This window comes from Engraulis encrasicolus, chromosome 7, assembly GCF_034702125.1.
Source record: "Engraulis encrasicolus isolate BLACKSEA-1 chromosome 7, IST_EnEncr_1.0, whole genome shotgun sequence".
Classification (NCBI taxonomy): domain Eukaryota; kingdom Metazoa; phylum Chordata; class Actinopteri; order Clupeiformes; family Engraulidae; genus Engraulis; species Engraulis encrasicolus.
Window position 1 is genome coordinate 55,116,539 of NC_085863.1, and position 20,236 is coordinate 55,136,774.

General features: G+C 46.7%; 1 protein-coding gene across 2 annotated transcripts in view; it reads left to right on the plus strand.

Annotated features, from left to right (window-relative positions):
* The window catches only part of tmem132e (transmembrane protein 132E), a 237,483-nt gene that overhangs the window by 208,240 nt on the left and 9,007 nt on the right, over nt 1–20,236 (plus strand). For both annotated transcript variants that reach the window (XM_063204014.1, XM_063204013.1), the window contains exons 5-7: nt 3,187–3,330; nt 13,038–13,243; nt 18,321–18,597. In XM_063204014.1, coding sequence (XP_063060084.1) covers nt 3,187–3,330; nt 13,038–13,243; nt 18,321–18,597 — 627 coding nt within the window. The remainder of the gene's footprint in view (nt 1–3,186; nt 3,331–13,037; nt 13,244–18,320; nt 18,598–20,236) is intronic.

Here is a 20,236-nt window from a genome sequence, read left to right on the forward strand (position 1 = left end):
CTTTAACCAATCAGTAACGGACTCCACGGTTGAGTTCTGCATCACCACTCTCAACTGTTTGCTGATTGGCAGAACCGTGAGCGAACCGAACTAGGAGGTTTGGGCCAGACTATGTACGGAGCCAAAATCTTTGGGTGATAGTACATAGGATGGCATCGCCAGGCTACAAAACATCTACAACCCCCATAGAATGAAACCTTATCATTACAAGAACATCCACCTCCAGAACTCTACATCAACCAGGACATCAACAACAAAAATGAGTCAACATTAGTTATTAGCGCTTATCAAACTCTTTCTTCTTTTTTTGAAGATATCCAGGAGTCTAATGCATACGCACTAAATCTTCCCCTCTGCACAACAACATCCATCACAGTCCAAATGTGTCATTAGTAGATCATCTCTCTGCACATTTACGTACAACTTGGACTTTGACTGCAGAACAGCAACAATCAGCTAAAACAGCCCCGACCGACCTATGCACAAGAAAATCCACCAGACGGCTACAAAACCCAGGACATCAGCATAAAAAACACTCAGACACATCAAAATGAGTCATTAATGCCATTACCAAAAATCTTTACTGTTCTATTTTGAAAATATCCAGGAGTCTACTGCATACCCACTAAAGCTTCACCTCTGCACAACAACATCCATCACAGTCCAAATATGTCCCTGCTAAACCTTCTCTCTCCACATTAACATTCGTAAGACCACTACAACCAGGACCAAGACTGCAAAGCCACTGCAGACAAAACAAAAACACAAAAAATAGAGCTATTAGTGACATGTCCCTAGCAAACCTTCCATCTGCTCAACAACACTCACCAGACAACAACAACAGAACAAGAACACTCAAAAAACATTCTAATTAGACCCATTAGTGGCATTATCCTATTTTTATTCTATTTTTTGAAAGTATCCAGGAGTCCACGCACCCCCGGTTCTCCCCAAACCTACCCTAGGCACAACAACATCCACCAAACAACTACAATGACAACAAATGAATGACAATACCAAAAAAGACAAACAAAAACATCTATATCAGAGCTATTTGTGACATTTTCTGACAATTGCTGTGTTTCTATTTTGGAAAAGTAGGCCTATCTAGGATTGGACAATGCTCGTCTCCCACAGGCTATCAGCGTGCTAAATCAAACAAACAAAGAGACAAAAATTAGGGCCGTTAATGACATTATCTGAAAAGGTTTCATTATTTTGGTATTTTTTTTAAGTAACCAGGAGTGGGTGATTGCGTTGTCCCACAGGCTATCAGAGTGTTAAATCACGCTGAGACGTGGATTAGGCATTCACCAACGGCGGCAGCAGCAGTGCAGCAGCAGCAGCACTTGATGAATGCATCCTTTCTTGGCGCCCTAATGTGGGTGGCATAAAATTGTTAACCTTGTCCAAACTTGATCTAGTGTGCGTAATGGCTCCCTTCCCACCCCCCACCCCCCACCCCACCCCCTCGCTTGTGTTGATAGCCCCCTGCCCCGCTAATACTTTGTGCGTGTGTGTGTGTGCTTTTGCGTGTGTGCGTGCATGCATGCGTGCGTGTGTGTGCACGTGTGTTTGTGTATGTGTGCACGTGTGTGTGTGTGTGTGTGTGTGTGTGTGTGCACGTGTGTACAGTGTGTGCGTGCGAGCGTGCGTGTGTGTGCGTGTGTGTGTGTGTGTGCACGTGTGTACAGTGTGTGCGTGCGAGCGTGCGTGTGTGTGCGCGTGCGTGTGTGTGTGCACGTGCGTGTGTGTGTGCACGTGCGTTTTTGTATGCGTGCACGTGTGTGCGTGCGTTTGTCCAGTCCAGACTCATTATTAATCCACGCCGCGCCGGGCAGGTACCACTTACTGCTGCCGTAAATTTCCGCTGCCTATTTACACCCTGCGCCGTTCCTGTTCCTGCACCCGGGGTGGAAACATTGGCATGTTTGGCCTGACGTCTCTCTCTCCATCGCTGCCTTCTCATTTAGTCCTGAAAAGAGAAAGGCGGGGACAGACCGGCTCTTTTCACACATAACGTTTATGACGCCTCTCACTCTGTGTGGGTGTTTTGTGTGGGTGCTGGAAGCAGGTATATAATTACATTAAAAATCTGCATATCCTTCAGACGCTCCTGCACGTATATACACCACATTACCGTGTCTCCATGTGACAAACGGGAAATGGATTTAACCACAAGCAAGTTCCCCCTGCCTGCGCAGCCCATAGAAACTTCATTACGTGCCTTTTATGTGTGTTAGTGAAAATGAAAGGCTGCGAGAAGTGAATGAAATCCGTTATATTTTTCACATTGCTCCAGTCCCCCAAGATGAATGAATTGTAAGCGTAGAAGTTCCTTCAGTTGTGTGCCGTTTTGATTGAAACATGGAGGGAAATCTGCATAATGTTTTCTTTCTTTTTCCCAACACCCCAAAGGCTCACACGGGAAATAAATTACAGAGTTAAGGCTTCGCACTGCACTGTGGTTTCTGACAGAGTAATGAATTAATTCAAATTGTAAGTGAGAGCAAATGCAGGACTCACTGTGCTATTTAATTGGCTGGGTTCAGTATTTTTTGTTAGGTTTTTTTCACCTTCTTTTCACCAACTGGTCAGTTGATAGCAAAGAGTAGTAATTGTAGCAGTTGCTAGGTAACCATTGGAAAAGTTGACAGTTTGTTAGTTTTCACTTGGTGTGAAAATACAACACTGTTACTTGGGACTTGGAGCTTCATCATTTTGTGCATGGACTCCAAAAATAATATGATACAGTAACTTTTGAAAGATGTCACAAACTAACTGCAGACTTACCTGATAATTCAGTCAGACACATAGCTAAGGAGGCATGCGACCAGAGAAGTTGGCACTTGACAGTTTTGTCAAAATAAAGTCCCACTTTCATGTTGTATAATGTATATAATTTTAGCTTTTGGAGCAATATATAGAATGGGCAATGAGCACACTGACAGATGAGGACATTCAGACATAATTCCACCACTTAACACAGCTGATAAGATAGTTGTAGTTTAAAGATGATTATGTTTTGACATTTAGTGGGTTCAAGTGTGGGGCATGTATTGTGTAGTGTGTGCGTGTGTGTGTGTGTGTGTGTGTGTGTGTGTGTGTGTGTGTGTGTGTGTGTGTGTGTGTGTGTGTGTGTGTCTGAGTCTGTCTTATAATGAGTTCCCTCTGCTTCGCCTGCAGGACACGGAGATCATCAACACGGCTGTTCTGACCGGGCGAACGGTGGCCATCCCTGTGAAGGTGGTCTCCATAGAGATGAGTGGTGTTGTCACCGACGTGTCCAGCGCTGTCCAGTGCAAGTCCTCTAATGAAGACATTGTCAAGGTATGACACCGCCGAGACCCTCCAGACACTCTCCCCTTCTCTCACACAATGAGGAGGTGTGACGGCACACTTAAGTGGCCACATCCAGCATGTCTCTCAAAACGTCATTAGTCTTCCTCTTCTGGCTCTTGACTCTTGCTCTTTGATCTCCTAGGTTGTCAGCCAGACTCGTCTTGGTCGATTTTCAATCCAAAAACAGAATCAGGGAGAGAAAAATGGCAGTGCTAGATACACCTCATTTGGAATACATTTTTTAAATAGGTTTTTTGTAGCAAGCGAGGTATTACAACTTCGGCCCCCACTGACTGACTGTTACGGCTAAATCCAAATGGCTTAAGCAAAGATTTTGGTCTTTAAATAAGAATAATGTGTTATTGTTGTCGAGCACAAATATTTTTAATTTGCGACAAAAAAGGGAGGCGTAAAGCATTAAAGTGTCCAGGGATTCGCACAGAATGTGTTTGTCAGGGAAGACTGAGTTTAAAATATTGCATCCTCCTCTCCTATATGAAATAATCACACTGTGGCTTGTATAAGCCTTTATTTGCCTGCTGAGTAATCCTTTTTCCCCGCAAGCAAAGATGATTTGTTAGACCTAGACATGAAAATTCCCTTGTCTCTTTTTATTGTGTGCGTGTGTTTTTAAAGGAAATATGAAAAAGTGTAGTCCAGCCATAAAACTGTTCTCATTTTCATTCCGCAGCTTTATGACATAACATTGTATTGACATCTATATGCTAATTTGCTGTGTTTAGATATGTACCGTAGGAATCGTCTGCAGACAACAAGGCTAAGCAAAGCATTTTGCCAAGGCAAACCTTTTTTTTTCAGAACAACCACTCGAGTGGATTTCAGGATAGATAAGCCTATATTGCACTTGTAAAAGAAAGAAAGTATGAGTCGAAAACTCAAATCCATGTGGTAAATAAGACCATTCTCCTTTAATTCAATTAAGATTCAGAAGTATCATTGAGTGGTCCCACTTGTTCTTGCAGTATGTTGCCTGCATAGGCTTGCGCTTGTCACTGAACTAAGGGCAAGACTATGAAACACACGCCGTTAAAGCCAAAGACGCGCATGCGACCTGACACTCCAATAAAACACTCGCGCCGAGTCTTAAAATGTTTACTCGGCAGATGGAGAAGGTCCGCTGCCCACTGCTCTCTCTCTCGCCACTGAAGCGTTTCCTCCGAAGTGAGCTAGCCATTGCACTGTATATCACTAAATGCATAAATTCATGGGATTACATTACTCTGGGTTTATGTCGCACTGCAAATTGATATGGTTATTGGCTGAGCTTATACAGTATGTATTGTAAGACTCCCCATATGTGACAACATGTAGGGTGGGCAACAGAGGGGAGACAAGAGGGTCAGTTGCGCCCCGGGCCCAGGAAGCGAGTGGGGGCCAATACTGGGTCCTCATTACATTGTATGTGTTAGGTTGAGGGCCTTTAAGATAAACTTGTCCCGGACTCAGCCAAAGCTGTTAGCAACCCTGGCCACATGCATAAGGCGGTCCTGACCAAATATATATTTTGCTATTGTTTACCTTACCTAACACGCGGTAGAAGTAGCAGGTGTAGCTGGGAATAATAACAACGCCATGCGCCTCCATGTGAATAGAAAGGTTGTTGGGTTTATGGGGGCAGTATTTCTTAAGCCAGGCATCCAGGCAATGTTTAGATTAAGGCCAGTGTTGGTCATAGAGCTGTGTGTGTGTGTGTGTGTGCGTGTGCGCGTGTGCGTGTGCGTGTGCGTGTGTGTGTGTGTGTGTGTGTGTGTGTGTGTGTGTGTGTGTGTGTGTGTGTGTGTGTGTGCGTGTGTGTGTGGCATATGCGTGCAGGTGTGAGTGTGCATATGTGTATGCGTGCAGGTGTGTGTGTGTGTGTGTGTGTGTGTGCGTGCGCGCGTGCGTGCGCGCGTTCGTGCGCTGGTGTATGCGTGCAGGTGTGTGTGTGCGTATGTGTATGCGTGCAGGTGTGTGTGTGTGTGTGTATGTGTGCGTGTGTGTGTATGCGTGCAGGTGTGTGTGTGTGTGTGTGCGCGTGCGCTGGTGTGTGCGTGCAGGTGTGTGTGTATGCGTATGTGTATGCGTGCAGGTGTGTGTGTGTATGTGTGCGTGTGTGTGTATGCGTGCAGGAGTGTGTGTGTGCGTGTGTGTGTGTGTTTGTCCTTGTCCTTAGGGGTGTTATGTGCTCAGCATCAGATGTAATCCCTCCATTGGACTGTAAGTCCAAGTTGTTGTGATGGGATCTGTGTGTGTGTGTGTTTCTTTTTGGGTGTTTCTGTTTGGATGTGTGTGTTTCTGTTTGGGTGTGTGTGTGCACGCAAGCATGCACCTGCATATGCATGTGTGTGTGCCTGTCTAGGGCGTGAATACACTTTTGTGTGTGTCTCTCTCTTTGAGTGGACATGTGTGTGTGTGCGCGCGTGCGCCTATATTTGCTGAAAAAAACACCAAAACATGTTATGGCATTTTAAGACTCGGTCGTTAAGGTTTTAGTAATAACAAAAACTATGTGTAATAGGGGCTATCTGAAAGGGCTTATGTATTATTGTGATGCAATATGATTTAGCCTATTCATTAAAGCTTTTAAAACGTCTTTTTAATAGTGCCTTGGACAATTCAGCCTTGCCAGGTTGTGAGTGTGTGGGGGGGTGGGGGGGGGTGGGGGGATTGTCCTGGAGTCAGTTGTCCTGGGGGGCGCAGAATTGGGTCGCCATAACATTTTGTATGGCTTCGTCCTGGGCCCCAGTCAAAGCTGTCATCAAAGCTGATCTTTGATCATACAGTAGATCCTTTTTATCGAAGACCACCTTCACAAACACTTCTGGAATCACACAGCAGCCCTCCAAATACATACATATACAACCTTTCTGTGGCAATGTGTGGACACAGCGTTGTCTCTCCACCCCATCCCACTGCCCGCCACCCCCCCCCCCTCCATTCTCAGCGGACTCACAAATAACATAACTGCCGCCCATCACCATCACCACTATCATTCACACTAGCGTGACACGGCCCCTCACCCTTGAACTAGCTGACAGAGCACTTGTGTCACAAGTGAAGTATTCACCTGCGCAGGTTATTAAGAACACAGCGAATATGAGGGGGAGAATATGTCGCAAAAAGATGGCTCCACTGCTCCTCTCCAGTTTCAGTGTAAATTTCCATCCACACTCACACACTGCCTGGCTTCTCTGCACTGAATGCGTTGGGCGCTAGCAGGACTGGCTTTGACGAATGTGCTTTGCTGCGCTATATAGTCCCTTTATGTGTAGTGCCACGAGGCATAGTGGAGGATATGAAGACACCCACCTATCCTCTCTCCCGCTAACTGCATGGCGGACACTGACAGTATACACCAGGATGCTGGTTAATTGCACACATGAAGCAACCCAGCGGGAGTTTTTTTTCATGCTGTGGCAGTTAGCCGGTTAGCGTACCGTAGCTGCAGGTACCGTGCACTATTGCTTGTTCTAAGCAGCAATAAATGAAACAAATCAATGTTTATGTGCGTGTAGCAGGACTTGAGATGCACCTGTATTGCCTCATGCCTCATGTTTATTTCCTTTCTCTATTCGTATTGCCAGTCAACAATGAAACTCATGAAACTGCACTGTAAGGTCGATGGCGGCGTCCATAATTGTAGCATCTACAACAATGCAGAGGGACCTTAGGCGAGGGAAGAGGACCTTTGTTACACGGGTCCACCCTCACACAAAGGCATCTCTATACTGAAGGCACGGTGCACCGTAACACGGCTTGCTTTGAATAATGTGCTTTGCTGTGCTATGCAGTCCCTTTATGCGCACTGCCATGAGACATCACAGAGGATATAAAGACAACCCCCTCCTACTCACCCACCTCCTTCCTCCCTCCGGGTGTCGTGCATGGTCTGCCAAGACATTGTCCTCGACGGCATTACTCTACAGTGGGAAATGCAACCCGTGTACTGTGGTAACAGGTTTTCAGTCAAACGAGTTGGGGCGACTGGAGAGGACAAGAGCCCAAGTCAAAATACCCCCGCAGTGCACTATGTCCTTTCCTTTCACCATCCCTACTCTATCCGTCCTCCCACCTCTCTCTCTCCATCACTTCATCCACCTCCACATCTCTCCTCTTGCACCTTTGTTCATGAACTGGGATGAACAGTGAGTATGCGCACACGCACACACATCAGGACTTGACAGTGGCATCCTGCCAACCGGACAAAAATGGGTAAAACTTGGCCGTGGCTAGTAACAGTTTTGGTCTCAATAGCCACTTTGGCAGGTAGCTTATTTTTTTTAGCTATGACATATTTTGCACCTTGCGTTATATTTAGGTTCAAGAAAGGTCATTCAGATTTTATTTGTCTTGTATACTGCAGATAGTTTTATTTAACACACAATGTTCATAACACTGATCATATTGCTTTATCACTTCATATCACTTATATGAAAATATGTCTAAAATGACTGCCAACAAAACTGTGGCTAGTAAAAAAGCTGAATGGCTAGTGACTCTGGAAAACCACTAGCCACTGTGGCCAGTGAGAGAAAAGTTCATGTCAAGTTAATGACACACATACCAGTTTTATGGACACCGAAGAGTACTATTTTTGGGTCAGAAATCAGGGCTTTTTTGGTGGCATCATCCTATGTTCGCCAGTAACTAAAGAATGGAAATAGATAGACAAAACATTCAGGTGAAGACAGACAGTTCAGTGCAGATTTTGGTAGTATTGGTGTTCACAAAGACATCAGACATTATTTTCTGTGGATCTTGAAAGTTTGATCAAAATGCTAAAAATCGCTGACAATATGAGGCTCTCTGCTTTAAAAAAGCTGCCAGCCAATGATATAAGCATTTTCTTCAAATCTGACCTTAAATCCGATGACAGAATGGGGTTCCCCATATATGAAAACATTAAAACAAGTGTTGTTTTGTTTTCATATTCATACCTTGTTTAGCCAAAAAGAAAATGGATTGCGAGATTTTAACTTGCTGTTGGCGGCCATACTGGATTTTGCCCATTTGAGGCATTTCCATACATTTTTGCACCCGGTATACAACAGATTTGGATTCAGCACCCTTGAATACCCCTTAATCAGTTGTATGACACGATTTGCCTTCAGGGTTCATCTTTTGGGAAAACTGACCCTGACTATTTCACTGTGTCTCACTTTTGCCCCCATGCTACCTCTCCCGGTGTTGAATTGCCACTATAGAGAGAGCATCATCACTTACTTCCCGCCATCCTTCCTTCTCTCTCTCTCTCTCCCTCCCTCTTTATTCCTTCATGCTGTCCCTCATCCATTCCATCCCTCCCTCTCTCTCTCTCTCTCTCTCTCTCTCTCTCTCTCTCTCTCTCTCTCTCTCTCTCTCCTTCTCTCTCCTCTCACTTGTTCAGGCATGAACTGGCACGGACAATGAGTAGGGGACAGGATAACACACACACACACACACACACACACACACACACACACACACACACACACACACACACACACACACACACACACACACACACACAGAGTCGTTTCACGGTGTAACTTTTTGGTCCCAGTGCCACGGTCGGCCGCGGTCTCGCCACTGGGCTGGCACCATAGAGGGCATCATCATCATCATCACCACTGCAGCAGCAGCAGCAGCAGCGTTGGATTAGTGGCCCGGTGCCATGCGGCTGTCAGCTCTGCCCGTCATTGCGCTTTCATCACGGGCCTCCAGGGTGCGGCCCCCCCACCCCCTCCATGTACCCCCCCACCCCCTCCCTCCCTGTCGGGTCCCACTTGGTCCGTACCCGCTTTAGAATCACAATTAGGCAGGGCTCCGCGTTCATCACGGGCCAGGGGAGCCATCCACGCCATCCGGCCGGTTTTAGCACAGTCATGCTGCACTCTGGATGTCGAGCCATCGCTGGAGAGCAGCTGGGTTTGCGGGCAATTTTTAGACGTCTCTATCCGTGCTGTATGCAGTTGCGGTTGCGTTCGCATTAAAAAAGTTGAACGCACATAGTTGGTGAGAGGTCTTAACTGCAAATAGTGGTAATTAAATATAGGGTCGTTAACATTTTTTTAGTTGCCGATGTCAGGTGGTACAACCACAGCTAATGCCCATAAGTTAGTTAGTAATTGGTAATTGTTGTACAATATGCTTCTTAGGTTAAACAAATAATACAATTTATTCCTCACAATAGTGGCATTTAGGGATGGCACAAACCGCACCGAAAACCGAAACCGTACAATTCACACACATACCGAACCGAACCGTGCAATCCACCGCAAACCGCAATTCATGTACTGCCCAGGAAAATATGTAAAACATATTCTAGACAGATCTAGAACAGATTCTAGGAGTATCTTATCCAGTCTCTCTGATTAAAACATTAGCGTATAAGACCAAATCAGAGGATGACACAATTAAAATCACACCATTTTCACATTATAAGCCTATACAAACCATATGTAGGATATTTAGTGATAAGTCCGATTCTATTAGCCAGTGCACTATTTATCATGAACTAAAAAAAAAGAACCGTAGAGAACCGAAAACCGTGACCTTGACACCGTGATATGAACCGAACCGTTAATTTTGTGAACCGTACCACCCCTAGTGGCATTACCTGTGGTTGCAGCCTGCCCTAATATCTACTCGTAAAAAAATGACCCTACAGTCTGCCCATACTAAAAATGACGGTCCACAAAATGTTCAGTACTCTCAGCAGTATCAGAGACTATCATGATTGAACTAAGGCCATATTGTGCACTTTCAAATGAAATATGTCAAACTCCCGCCAAAAAAAGTTCACACAGTTGTTGCAAAGCAACTTTAGAAATTGCTTCGTCAACACAAAATCTTCATCTTCTCAGGGGACCTAGTGAAGTTGGGAGTTGTTTGCCGTCAAGGTGACCGCCTTTTCTAGAAAGGTGCTGGGGGGAAAACCTGATCAATATGCCGTTGCATTCACATCACAAATCTCGAACACAGGTGGTGAGAAGCATAGGTACCTGCTAATGGGGTTGTTGTGTAGCTACGCGATTTGGTGTACATCTGCTGCGTCGAGATCTTGGTTATAGTAGCTTGTTAAGTATTCTGATTCACATCGGATGTCGATAACTATGCATTGCGTCAGGCCATTTGATCTCATTGTTGTGACTGAGTACAGCAGAAAGTAAATCTCGAGCTGGGCAGAAAAACACGAAACCCGACTCCCCACTCCTCATCCACAGGCGCCACGACAGGCAGTGTGTGTGTCTGTGTGTCTGTGTGTCTGTGTGTGTGTGTGTGTGTGTGTGTGTGTGTGTGTGTGTGTGTGTGCGTGCGTGTGCGTGTGCGTGTGCGTGCGTGTGCGTGCGTGCGTGCGTGCGTGCGTGCGTGCGTGCGTGCGTGCGTGCGTGCGTGCGTGCGTGCGTGCGTGCGTGCGTGCCTGTGTGTGTGTGTGTGTGTGTGTGTGTGTGTGTGTGTGTGTGTCAGAGTATGTGTGTCTCAGAGATTGTGTGTCTCAGAGGTTGTGTGTCTGTGTGTGTGGCATTCAGCCACATGGTCGGGGAGGGGAGACGGTTCGGAAAGACCCCCAAATCGATCCGCCTCCCTCCCCCTCCCCTATCCCATTGGGTAGTAGTATGGATAAGCTCATGAGTGGGTGGGGGTGTCTGGGAAGGACTCGTATTTTATTACACTGATATCTCTCCCACCACATTACCCACACCCACCCCCCTTCAACTACCACACACACACACACACACACCCACACACACACACACACACACACACACACACACACACACACACACACACACACACACACACACACACACACACACACACACACACCAAGCCAGCACACACACACACACACACACACACCAAGCCACCACACACAAACCAACCTCCCATACACACACACACACACACACACACACACACACACACACACACACACACACACACACACACACACACACACACACACACACACACACACACACACACACACACACACACACACACACACACACACACCATGATGAATCCGCAGCCCTGAGAAGCCGGCAGATCTCGACCTCCATTTGCGGCAGATTAGCTTCCCTGATTACAGTGTCAGCTGCCCCGCACCCCCCGATAAATCATAGATGCTAACCCCCCCCCACCACAAAAGCAAACGCCAGCTATCTATTACACTAAATCATTTATTAAGAAACGCTTTGCTGCCACATTGATGAGAATCTGGTTGCTGACTTTTTCTGATTGACACTGAAGCAAATACTCTACTCTACTACTCTCTCTCTCTCTCTCCCTCTCTATCCATCTCTCTCTCTCTCTCTCTCTCTCTCTCTCTCTCTCTCTCTCTCTCTCTCTCTCTCTCTCTCTCTCTCTCACACACACACACACACACACACACACACACACACACACACACACACACACACACACACACACACACACACACACACACACACACACACACACACACACTCTCTCTGTCTCTCTCTCTTTCCCTCTGTCTCTCTCGCACGCTCTGTCTCTCTCTTTCTCTCGCTCTACTTCTCGTCTCAACTGCCAGGAGTGTATTTTTTTCTTTTTTCTCTATTCCATAATTTATATGTGTTGAGTTGCATATGATATTCGATTTAGCTTTGGAAATGAGTGAGATCGTGTATTGTGTGTGTGTGTGTGTGTGTGTGTGTGTGTGTGTGTGTGTGTGTGTGTGTGTGTGTGTGTGTGTGTGGTGTCTGTGTGTGTGTGTGTGTGTGTGTGTGTGTGTGTGTGTGTGTGTGTGTGTGTGTGTGTGTGTGTGTGTGTGTACGCGCACTCACGTGTGTGTGTGTGGTGTGTGCTTGTGCATGCTTGTGCATGTGCATGCTCGTGCATGTGTGTGTGCAGGGGTTCTGGCAGGGGGTGACATAGGGGACAGTTGTCCCAGGCCCTGGGAGACAGGGAGCCCAGAATTGGGTCCTTATAACATTGTATGTATTGAGTTGGGGGGCCCTTTCAGATGACTTTGTCCTGGGCCCGGCCGGTCAGCAGCCGTGTGTGTGCGCGCGTGCGTGCGTGCGCATCTTTGTGTACTTGCATTTCACTCAATATCGTTTATTTTCTTTCTTTCATTTATATTTATACTTCATCTAATAAATATCCAGTGCTACAGCACGCTGTGGTTTCTCCAACACAGCTCTTTTCCCTGACAGATAGCTGTTGGAACAGCAACAGGGGTCTGTCTTACATCTTTATGTCTTGGTTGTAAAAGGGATGAGATTTAACTTGAGCTAAATTTTAAATTTACTCACTTGTGAAACCCATGGCTTTCTTGCTGGTCTCTGTGAGGTTATGGAGAGAAACACACACGCACGCACACACACACCTAGAGTTATGAACACATTAAATATCAAAACATAAAAGCTACATTTTAAATACGTAATACCCACTTTGCACACAGTTTGTGCCTCCAGTGAGACTAACAACAGCATAACATAACATAACATAACGTAACGTAACGTAACCATTTTGAGCACATTACAAGTAAAAATATAAATTAATTCTACATTCATTTTCAAACTTTCAAACTTCAAAAACCTGCCGTTTTCTGCCGGTGTCCATGAGGTGTGACCACGTGTATATGAACGGGAAGGAGATGCACAAATCCTACGGATGTCCTTCATAAATAACATAAGTTTAAACTTACTGGCCCTCTCTTTCCAAACTCCTTGTGTCTTCTGCAGGTGTCCATGAGCTGTGACTACGTTTACGTGAACGGGAAGGAGACGCGAGGGTCCATGAGTGGCCGCGTGATGTTCACCTACGAGCACCTGAGCGCCCCCCTGGAGCTCACCGTCTGGGTGCCCAAGCTGCCCCTCAACATCGAGCTCTCCGACAACCGCCTCAGCTTCATCAAGGGCTGGAGAGTACCCATCCTGCCCGACCGAAGGTGAGAGAACTACCCTTTTAGGGTGTGTGTATGTGTGTGTGTTGGCAGGCAGCCTCAACACATATTGTGTGTGTCTGCTCATTGGAAGGTATTGTCAGTGCACTTACTGTGTGTGTGTGTGCGTGCGTGCGTGCGTGCGTGCGTGCGTGCGTGCGTGCGTGAGTGCGTGTGTGTTTGTGTGTGTGTGTGTGTGTGTGTGTGTGTGTGTGTGTGTGTGTGCACGCGTTTGTGTGTGCACGCGTTTGTGTGTGCACGCTCGTGCGTACACGCGTGTGTGCGCACGTGCGTGCACGCGTGTGTGCCTGTTCATTGGCAGGCAGCAACAACACACAGTGCATAGGTGTGCGTGTGTGTGAGTATAGGCTTCCTTGGATGAGAGATGTGTGTGGTTCCAGCCATAATCCCTGCATTGGGGTATAAACCCGACTGTCTGTGATGAGATCAACTCGCTGTGCATTGAGACGCCTGTGATCTCCATATGTTAAGGTACACTGTGGAAATGCGATTAGCCGTGAGCTTTGATGCTAATATCAGATTGCAGTTTATGCAGATGTGCTGCTTTTCCCTTTTTGACGAAATGCCTGTCGTTTTTTTTTTAATTGAATACTTTTAAATGGACCATTTACGATTGAAACGCAATCTCGTTTTAGCTGCCTCTAATCCCATTCAAGCTGGATCTAAATCCATATAAAGCTTTCCGCAGATCCCTAACACAGTTCCCCTTCTGGAGCGAGCCGGCACATAAAAAACACACCAGTGTCAACGTAAACTTGCATGCACTCCCTTCCCCACACTCATACATACACACACACACACACACACACATGCATAACGTACACACACGCATGCATACTGTTAAACTTGGAAAAAACACACATCATATACACATTCCGACGCGCACACACGCGCCCACAGACGCACACACACACACACACACACACACACACACACACACACACACACACACACACACACACACACACACACACACACACACACACACACACACGAGTGCGCACACACACAACAGCAAAGAACTGTTAAACTTGGAAAAAACACACATCATATACACATTCCGACGCGCACACACACTCACACAGACACACACACACACACACACACACACACACACACACACACGAGTGCGCACACACACAACAGCAAAGAAACACCATTGTGTGAACGTAAACATGAGTACACACACCCACACAGAAACACACACACGCACGCACACACACACACACACACGTAGTGCGTAGGAGGGGAGGCTCTGGCACTTGAATAATTAAAGCTGTCATTACGCAGTCTCTTAGAAGAGGGAGAAGTTGAACATGGCATGTTTTCACCTTGCTTGTTGAATGGCTGACACTAACGCGTAGAGCTGTTAATTATGCAGTTGTCTCGTTAATTTTAGCTTCTCCTCATTCAGCTAATTTGCAACAGACGTTGCACGTTTCCCAGTCGCCGACTGACCGACCGACCAAACAACCAACCAACGCGTGCAAAAACATATTTCAAACAAACCAGCACTTGAGAGAATTGTTTTTCTCCCTCTTGCTTTCTTTTTATCCTTAGTGGTTGTTTAAGAAGAAGTGAAAGTAAGTACCATTGCGGAGGTATGCCATGCAGGCAGGCATGCAGGGGCACATTGGAGATCGTGTTATTGGAGAAGCATAATCAAGAGAGACAAAAGTTCTTCTTAAAATTCCTCCCGTGTTCCCGTGGCTGTCCTCTCTGAGGTAAACTGCCTGTGACGGGACAGGGAAAAGTTCACAGATCAGTCAGGAGGAGTGTGGGGGAATCGGGGGCCTGGTCCATCCCCAAAGAGAGTTAAGAGAGAGAGAGAGAGGGAACCAGAGGACTTTTCTTTTCTCCCACCCTCGCTGCACTCCTCGACTGACAAGCCTCATCTCCCCTAGGCTGCTGTTTACCTCAGCATCAGCCTCAGCCCAACACTAACCAAACAAGCTCCCCCACCATCATCCATCTCCTCTCCGTCCCCACCATCATCCCTCTCCTCTCCGTCCCCACCATCATCCCTCTCCTCTCCATCCCCACCATCATCCCTCTCCTCTCCGTCCCCACCCTCCCCGCCAGCCTTCCCATCTCTTCTCCTCCACCTCTCTCTCCTCCCCTCCTTCCGCCTTCCTCCTCCAGTCTCTTCTCTTCTCTTCTCTTCTCTGAACCTGCCCATCTCTCCCCTCCTACCCTCTCCTCTCCTCCTTCCCTCCCCTCTCCTGCTCTCCTCCCCTCCCCTGTTCTCTTCTCTCTTCCCATTCTTCCCCTACTCTCCCGTCATCTACTCTCCACTCCTCTCCATTTCTCCACCTCCCTCATCCTCTCTTCTTCTCCTCCTCTCATCTCCTCGCTTGTAACAGCCTGTTCAGCATGCTACACATGTAATGCTCTCCTCTTGTCTGCCTTCCTCCTTTCCTCTCCTCCTCCTGTCTCACCTCTCCTCTTCTCTCCTCCACCTCTCTTCCTCCCGCTCCACCTCTCCTCTTCTCTCTTCCTCCCGCTCCACCTCTCCTCTTCTCTCCTCTCCTCACCTCTCCTCTTCTCTTCTCTCCTCTCCTCTCCTCACCTCACCTCTCCTCTCCTCTCCTCTCCTCTTCTCTCCTCTCCTCTCTTCCCCGCTCCCCTCCTCTCCTCTCCTCCTGTCTCACCTCTCCTCTTCTCTCCTCTCCTCTCTTCCTCCCGCTCCACCTCTCCTCTCCTCTCCTCTCCTCTCCTCTCCTCTCCTCTCCTCTCCTCGCCTCTCCTCTCCTCTTCTCTCCTCTCCTCTCCTCTTCCTTCCTGTCCAACACGCTACACATGTTCTGCTGATGTTTACACTTTCAGCCCCCCACCATCCAGATAGGGGGAGGCCGCTACTCTGCATCGGGCCGCACCCTTTGAAATCAATGCGGCTGGATATGCCTTGCCAGTCCTTGACAGACAGCCTGCACTTGTACCTCTCCCGGTGTGTGTGAGGAGGATGCAGAGGATGCGTCAGGCCGGAGATTAATTAGCTTGGCTGGTGTGATGCGGCTGGGGAGGGGGTGGGCGAGGAGCAGAAGGAGAGGAGAGAAGAGGGGAGGAGACGAGGGGGTTACCTTATTACGAGGTCCCACTGCGTTCGTAGAGGCCTCTTTATAAACCCACAGCCTCGCGGCAAGCCACAGGCTCTAACAACGCATTAGAATTTAAGAGTGGGATTTCAAAAGCCTGACATGTTAGACAATGACTGTGTTAGTTTGCAGTGAGGTTATCCAATGGCGATGCATCGTCGCACCAGGACAACTGTTAAGAATGCATGGAGTATAAGGTACAGGAGCAAACACAAATGAATTGTAAATATGTTAAATAATGTAGTAATATTTAGCTTGTGCATGCTTCTATACTACTCAATACAATTACAGTTAAAGTGATACCGTCCCATTTTTGGAAATAAGCTTATTTTACATCTTCCCTTGAGTTAAATAATAGGGTTTTACCTTTCTCCTGTACTTTCAACAGTTTTCTAGTTATGACAGTGCAAATTTTACCTCCAAGCTAACAGTTAACATTGAGTCCTATGAGACCAGTTAGCCGCGAGCTGGTCTCATAGGACTCAATGTTAACTGCTAGCATGGAGGTAAAATTTGCACTGCCATACCCCGAGAATGGTTGAAAGTACAGGAGGACGGTAAAACCCTATTATTTAACTCAAGGGGAGATGTAAAATAAGCTTATTTCCAAAAATGGGACAGTATCACTTTAAGCATCATTAATTATTTATCCGCCTCGGTATCCATCCATTATGAGTGCTGTATCCCATTTGTGAAAGGTACATCCTTGGTAGACGGCTAGCTTGCATACCACGCAGCAAGAATCAGAGTAGAACATTTATGGCCTCACAATATTTTACTTAGCGTGTCAGAGTAGTTGGAACGGAGATATACTCTTCCTGATGAACTGAAATTTTATTCAAATGTAAATTTTGCTCAGCTAGGTTGCCAGTGGGTAGCTGGGAGGCAAAGAAGTAAAGACAGTAAAACTGTTTAGCTGGACTGTATCATCACTGAACCCCCCTATAAGTGAAAGAGCATTCGAGAGTGAACGATTACCCCCCCTAATAAACTGTGTGATATACCATTAATCCTTCATAAACGGGTCCATTTTCGAAAGTGAAAGTTAATAAATGTCTAATAAATGATTAATGGTGCTTACAGCAGGCCTGGTTAGCTACAAAAGACAGACCTACAGGTCTTGGTAAAGCTTGAACGGAGGTCGTTTGTTGCTTACACACACACATTTTGCACATAAACTAGTATTGGTAATGTACATATTGCGTTTCTACTACTTACAACAATGTTTTGGGATGTTTCCATGTGTAACAAGATTAAAGGCACTTGTGAACTTCCCTTCTCCCGCCTCTCCAGGATGTCGCCTCACTAAACAAAGTTTGGAGAAGCGGGCCATCTCTGTGTGATTTTAATGAGAGACACAAAATGGTTCCGCTTCCCATAGTAGGGTAACTGAAGATGAAAAATATACTTGTTCCATTAACTCTAACAAAATGCACATTTGGAAGACACGGGGTAGTTCCATTTTCAACCTGTGGTAATAATACATCTGTTTTGTATAGCGCTTTTGATGTTACTCAAAGACACCGTAGAACAACTGAAGACTGAGAAAAATACTTTCCATTGAACTAAGTGTAACACTATTGAATTATGGGGTATGGTAAATGTGTTGATCCGTTAACTGTGACAAAGCACTACAATTAACTCAATGACAAAAGTTCAGAGAACACAGCACACCGAATACTGTTTTTTTATTTCTTTCTCCAAGAAATAAAAAAGAAAAAAATAAGCAGCATTCAGTTTGTGGCGTATTCTGGACTTTCGTCATTGATGAAGTTTCCCTGCACCTGTACATGCATCACTGAAGGCTTGTGCACAAGAACTTTCATGTACTTTGACTCTTATGTCATTTGCTCGTAATGTCTTGTCTAGTCTTGCCTTAAGTAGGGTAAACAAACAATTTTTGATCCATTAACTTTAACGAAACACTATTATTAACTAATTTGCTTACCATGTCTTGTCCCCGATAGAACGGCCCGCGACAGCGATGACGACGATGACGATGACCGCAAGGTAGCACGCGGCTGCGCCCTGCAGTACCAGCGCGCCCAGGTGAAGGTGCTGACGCAGTTCCATACCACCTCCACCGAGGGCACCAACCAGGTCATCCCCATGCTGGGGCCCGACTGGCAGGTGGACGTCACCGACCTGGTCCAGGACTCACTCAAGGTGGCCGACCCGCGCGTGGCCGAGCTGGTGGACCGCACCGTGCTGGTCGGCCTGGAGCTGGGCGCCACCTCCCTGAAGGTCAGTCAGCCAGTCCATATGACAACACTTAAATTAAAGGTGGGGTTGCAGGTATGACATCACGTTGGGGATTCTAAAGCCTGGCTCAAACTACGCGACTATCGGCCCGATTCTCGGCTGAAAACCCCCCCTACGACAATCGCTGGAACGTTACCCCCCAGGACCATCGCAAGCGATTCTCGGGGAAGATTTCCTCGTCATGTGCGACGTTCTAAGATAGAACTTTAGCAGCTCAAAGTGTCGCCGATCGCAAGTCGTAGAAATCAAACACTGTTTGATATTTGCGACTGGAAATAGATGTCGGGTATTGTCTCGGTGGCTGCGAGCAGCGATGAGATTGACAGTTGCGATTCTCTTCTACTGTGCGGTGCACCCCGATGCCAACATCGGACACACAATCACTAGTCGTGTAGTTTGAGCCTGGCTTAAGGTTCTACATAGACTCCTATGAGCCTGCGGAACCCCCAACGTGATGTCATAATAGTACATTTTCTTAAAATGGTTAACCTGCAACCCCACCTTTAACTATTGGTGGATTCCAATTTGCTGACTTCCGTCCTCCCTTGCTCACTTGCCTGTTTGTGACCTCATGCTGATGTCACTGACGACAGAAGATTAATTCAATATCTTGCTAAAGCACAATTCTTATGTCATTTTCTCATTTGCAATTGGGATCGTGAATGAAAAACAGTCCCCCAAAAGTTGTTGTGGCTAGGCTTACAGCTGGGAGACTTAATTGTTTTCTCCACGTAGGTGGGGCCAGGAGGCGGGGCGAGGCCGCAACCACATATGGAGGATGGGAGTCCACATATTAGAATCCACCTTGTATGTACCTAATCAGGGATGCCAGCAGGGGTGGGGGGACAAAGGGGTCAGTTGTCCCGGGTCCAGGGAGTGGCGGGGGGAGCAAAGATTTTGAAAATAGGAAAAACCAAGTGAAAGCGTAGCATGCGTCACCAGTGCAACAAAATAGAATGTTATATGACCCTGATGAAGGCCACATGGCCGATACAGATGTTTTTTTATGCATTAGTCCAGCAATAAACATTCTCTTCAACTTTTAAAAATAGAATGAGTGCCAGGATCGAGGATTTTTCCTTCTGTTTGCATTGTAAGTGCACATGCAGGTGTAGCTGGCCAATAAATCTGATTATCATTCTGCTAACAGCCGCACAGAAATCAAAAAGCTGTTTGTTTACAGGTTTCTGCTGGTTCAAAGAGCACCTTGGGACGCAGACATGTGAAAACCATATTGGTATTCATCTTTCGAACACCGGCCATATTGTACGGTGTATCCTAAAGGGTTACCGTTACTTTGTGCGTGTGTTCTTTTGTATACGGAAACTGAAGGACATAAATGCAATTTAGTCTAAACAGCCGGAGCATGTGGCCGCTTACACAAGCAACTGTTATCTGAAGCGCACAGTAGAGCAGATCAGCCCCGTACCCCTGCCCGTCCGGTCCGTCCCATCAGATTCATGGTTCAGGTGCTGTGATGCCCATTACGAAGCACTGCAGACAGGGACGCTGACGAGGAGAGTTGGGCGGGTAAAGATGCAAGTTGTCCTGGTCCCAGGGAAAGAGGGGCTCCAGAATTAGGTCCCCATAAAATTCTATGTATTGAGAGAGGGGTGGCCCT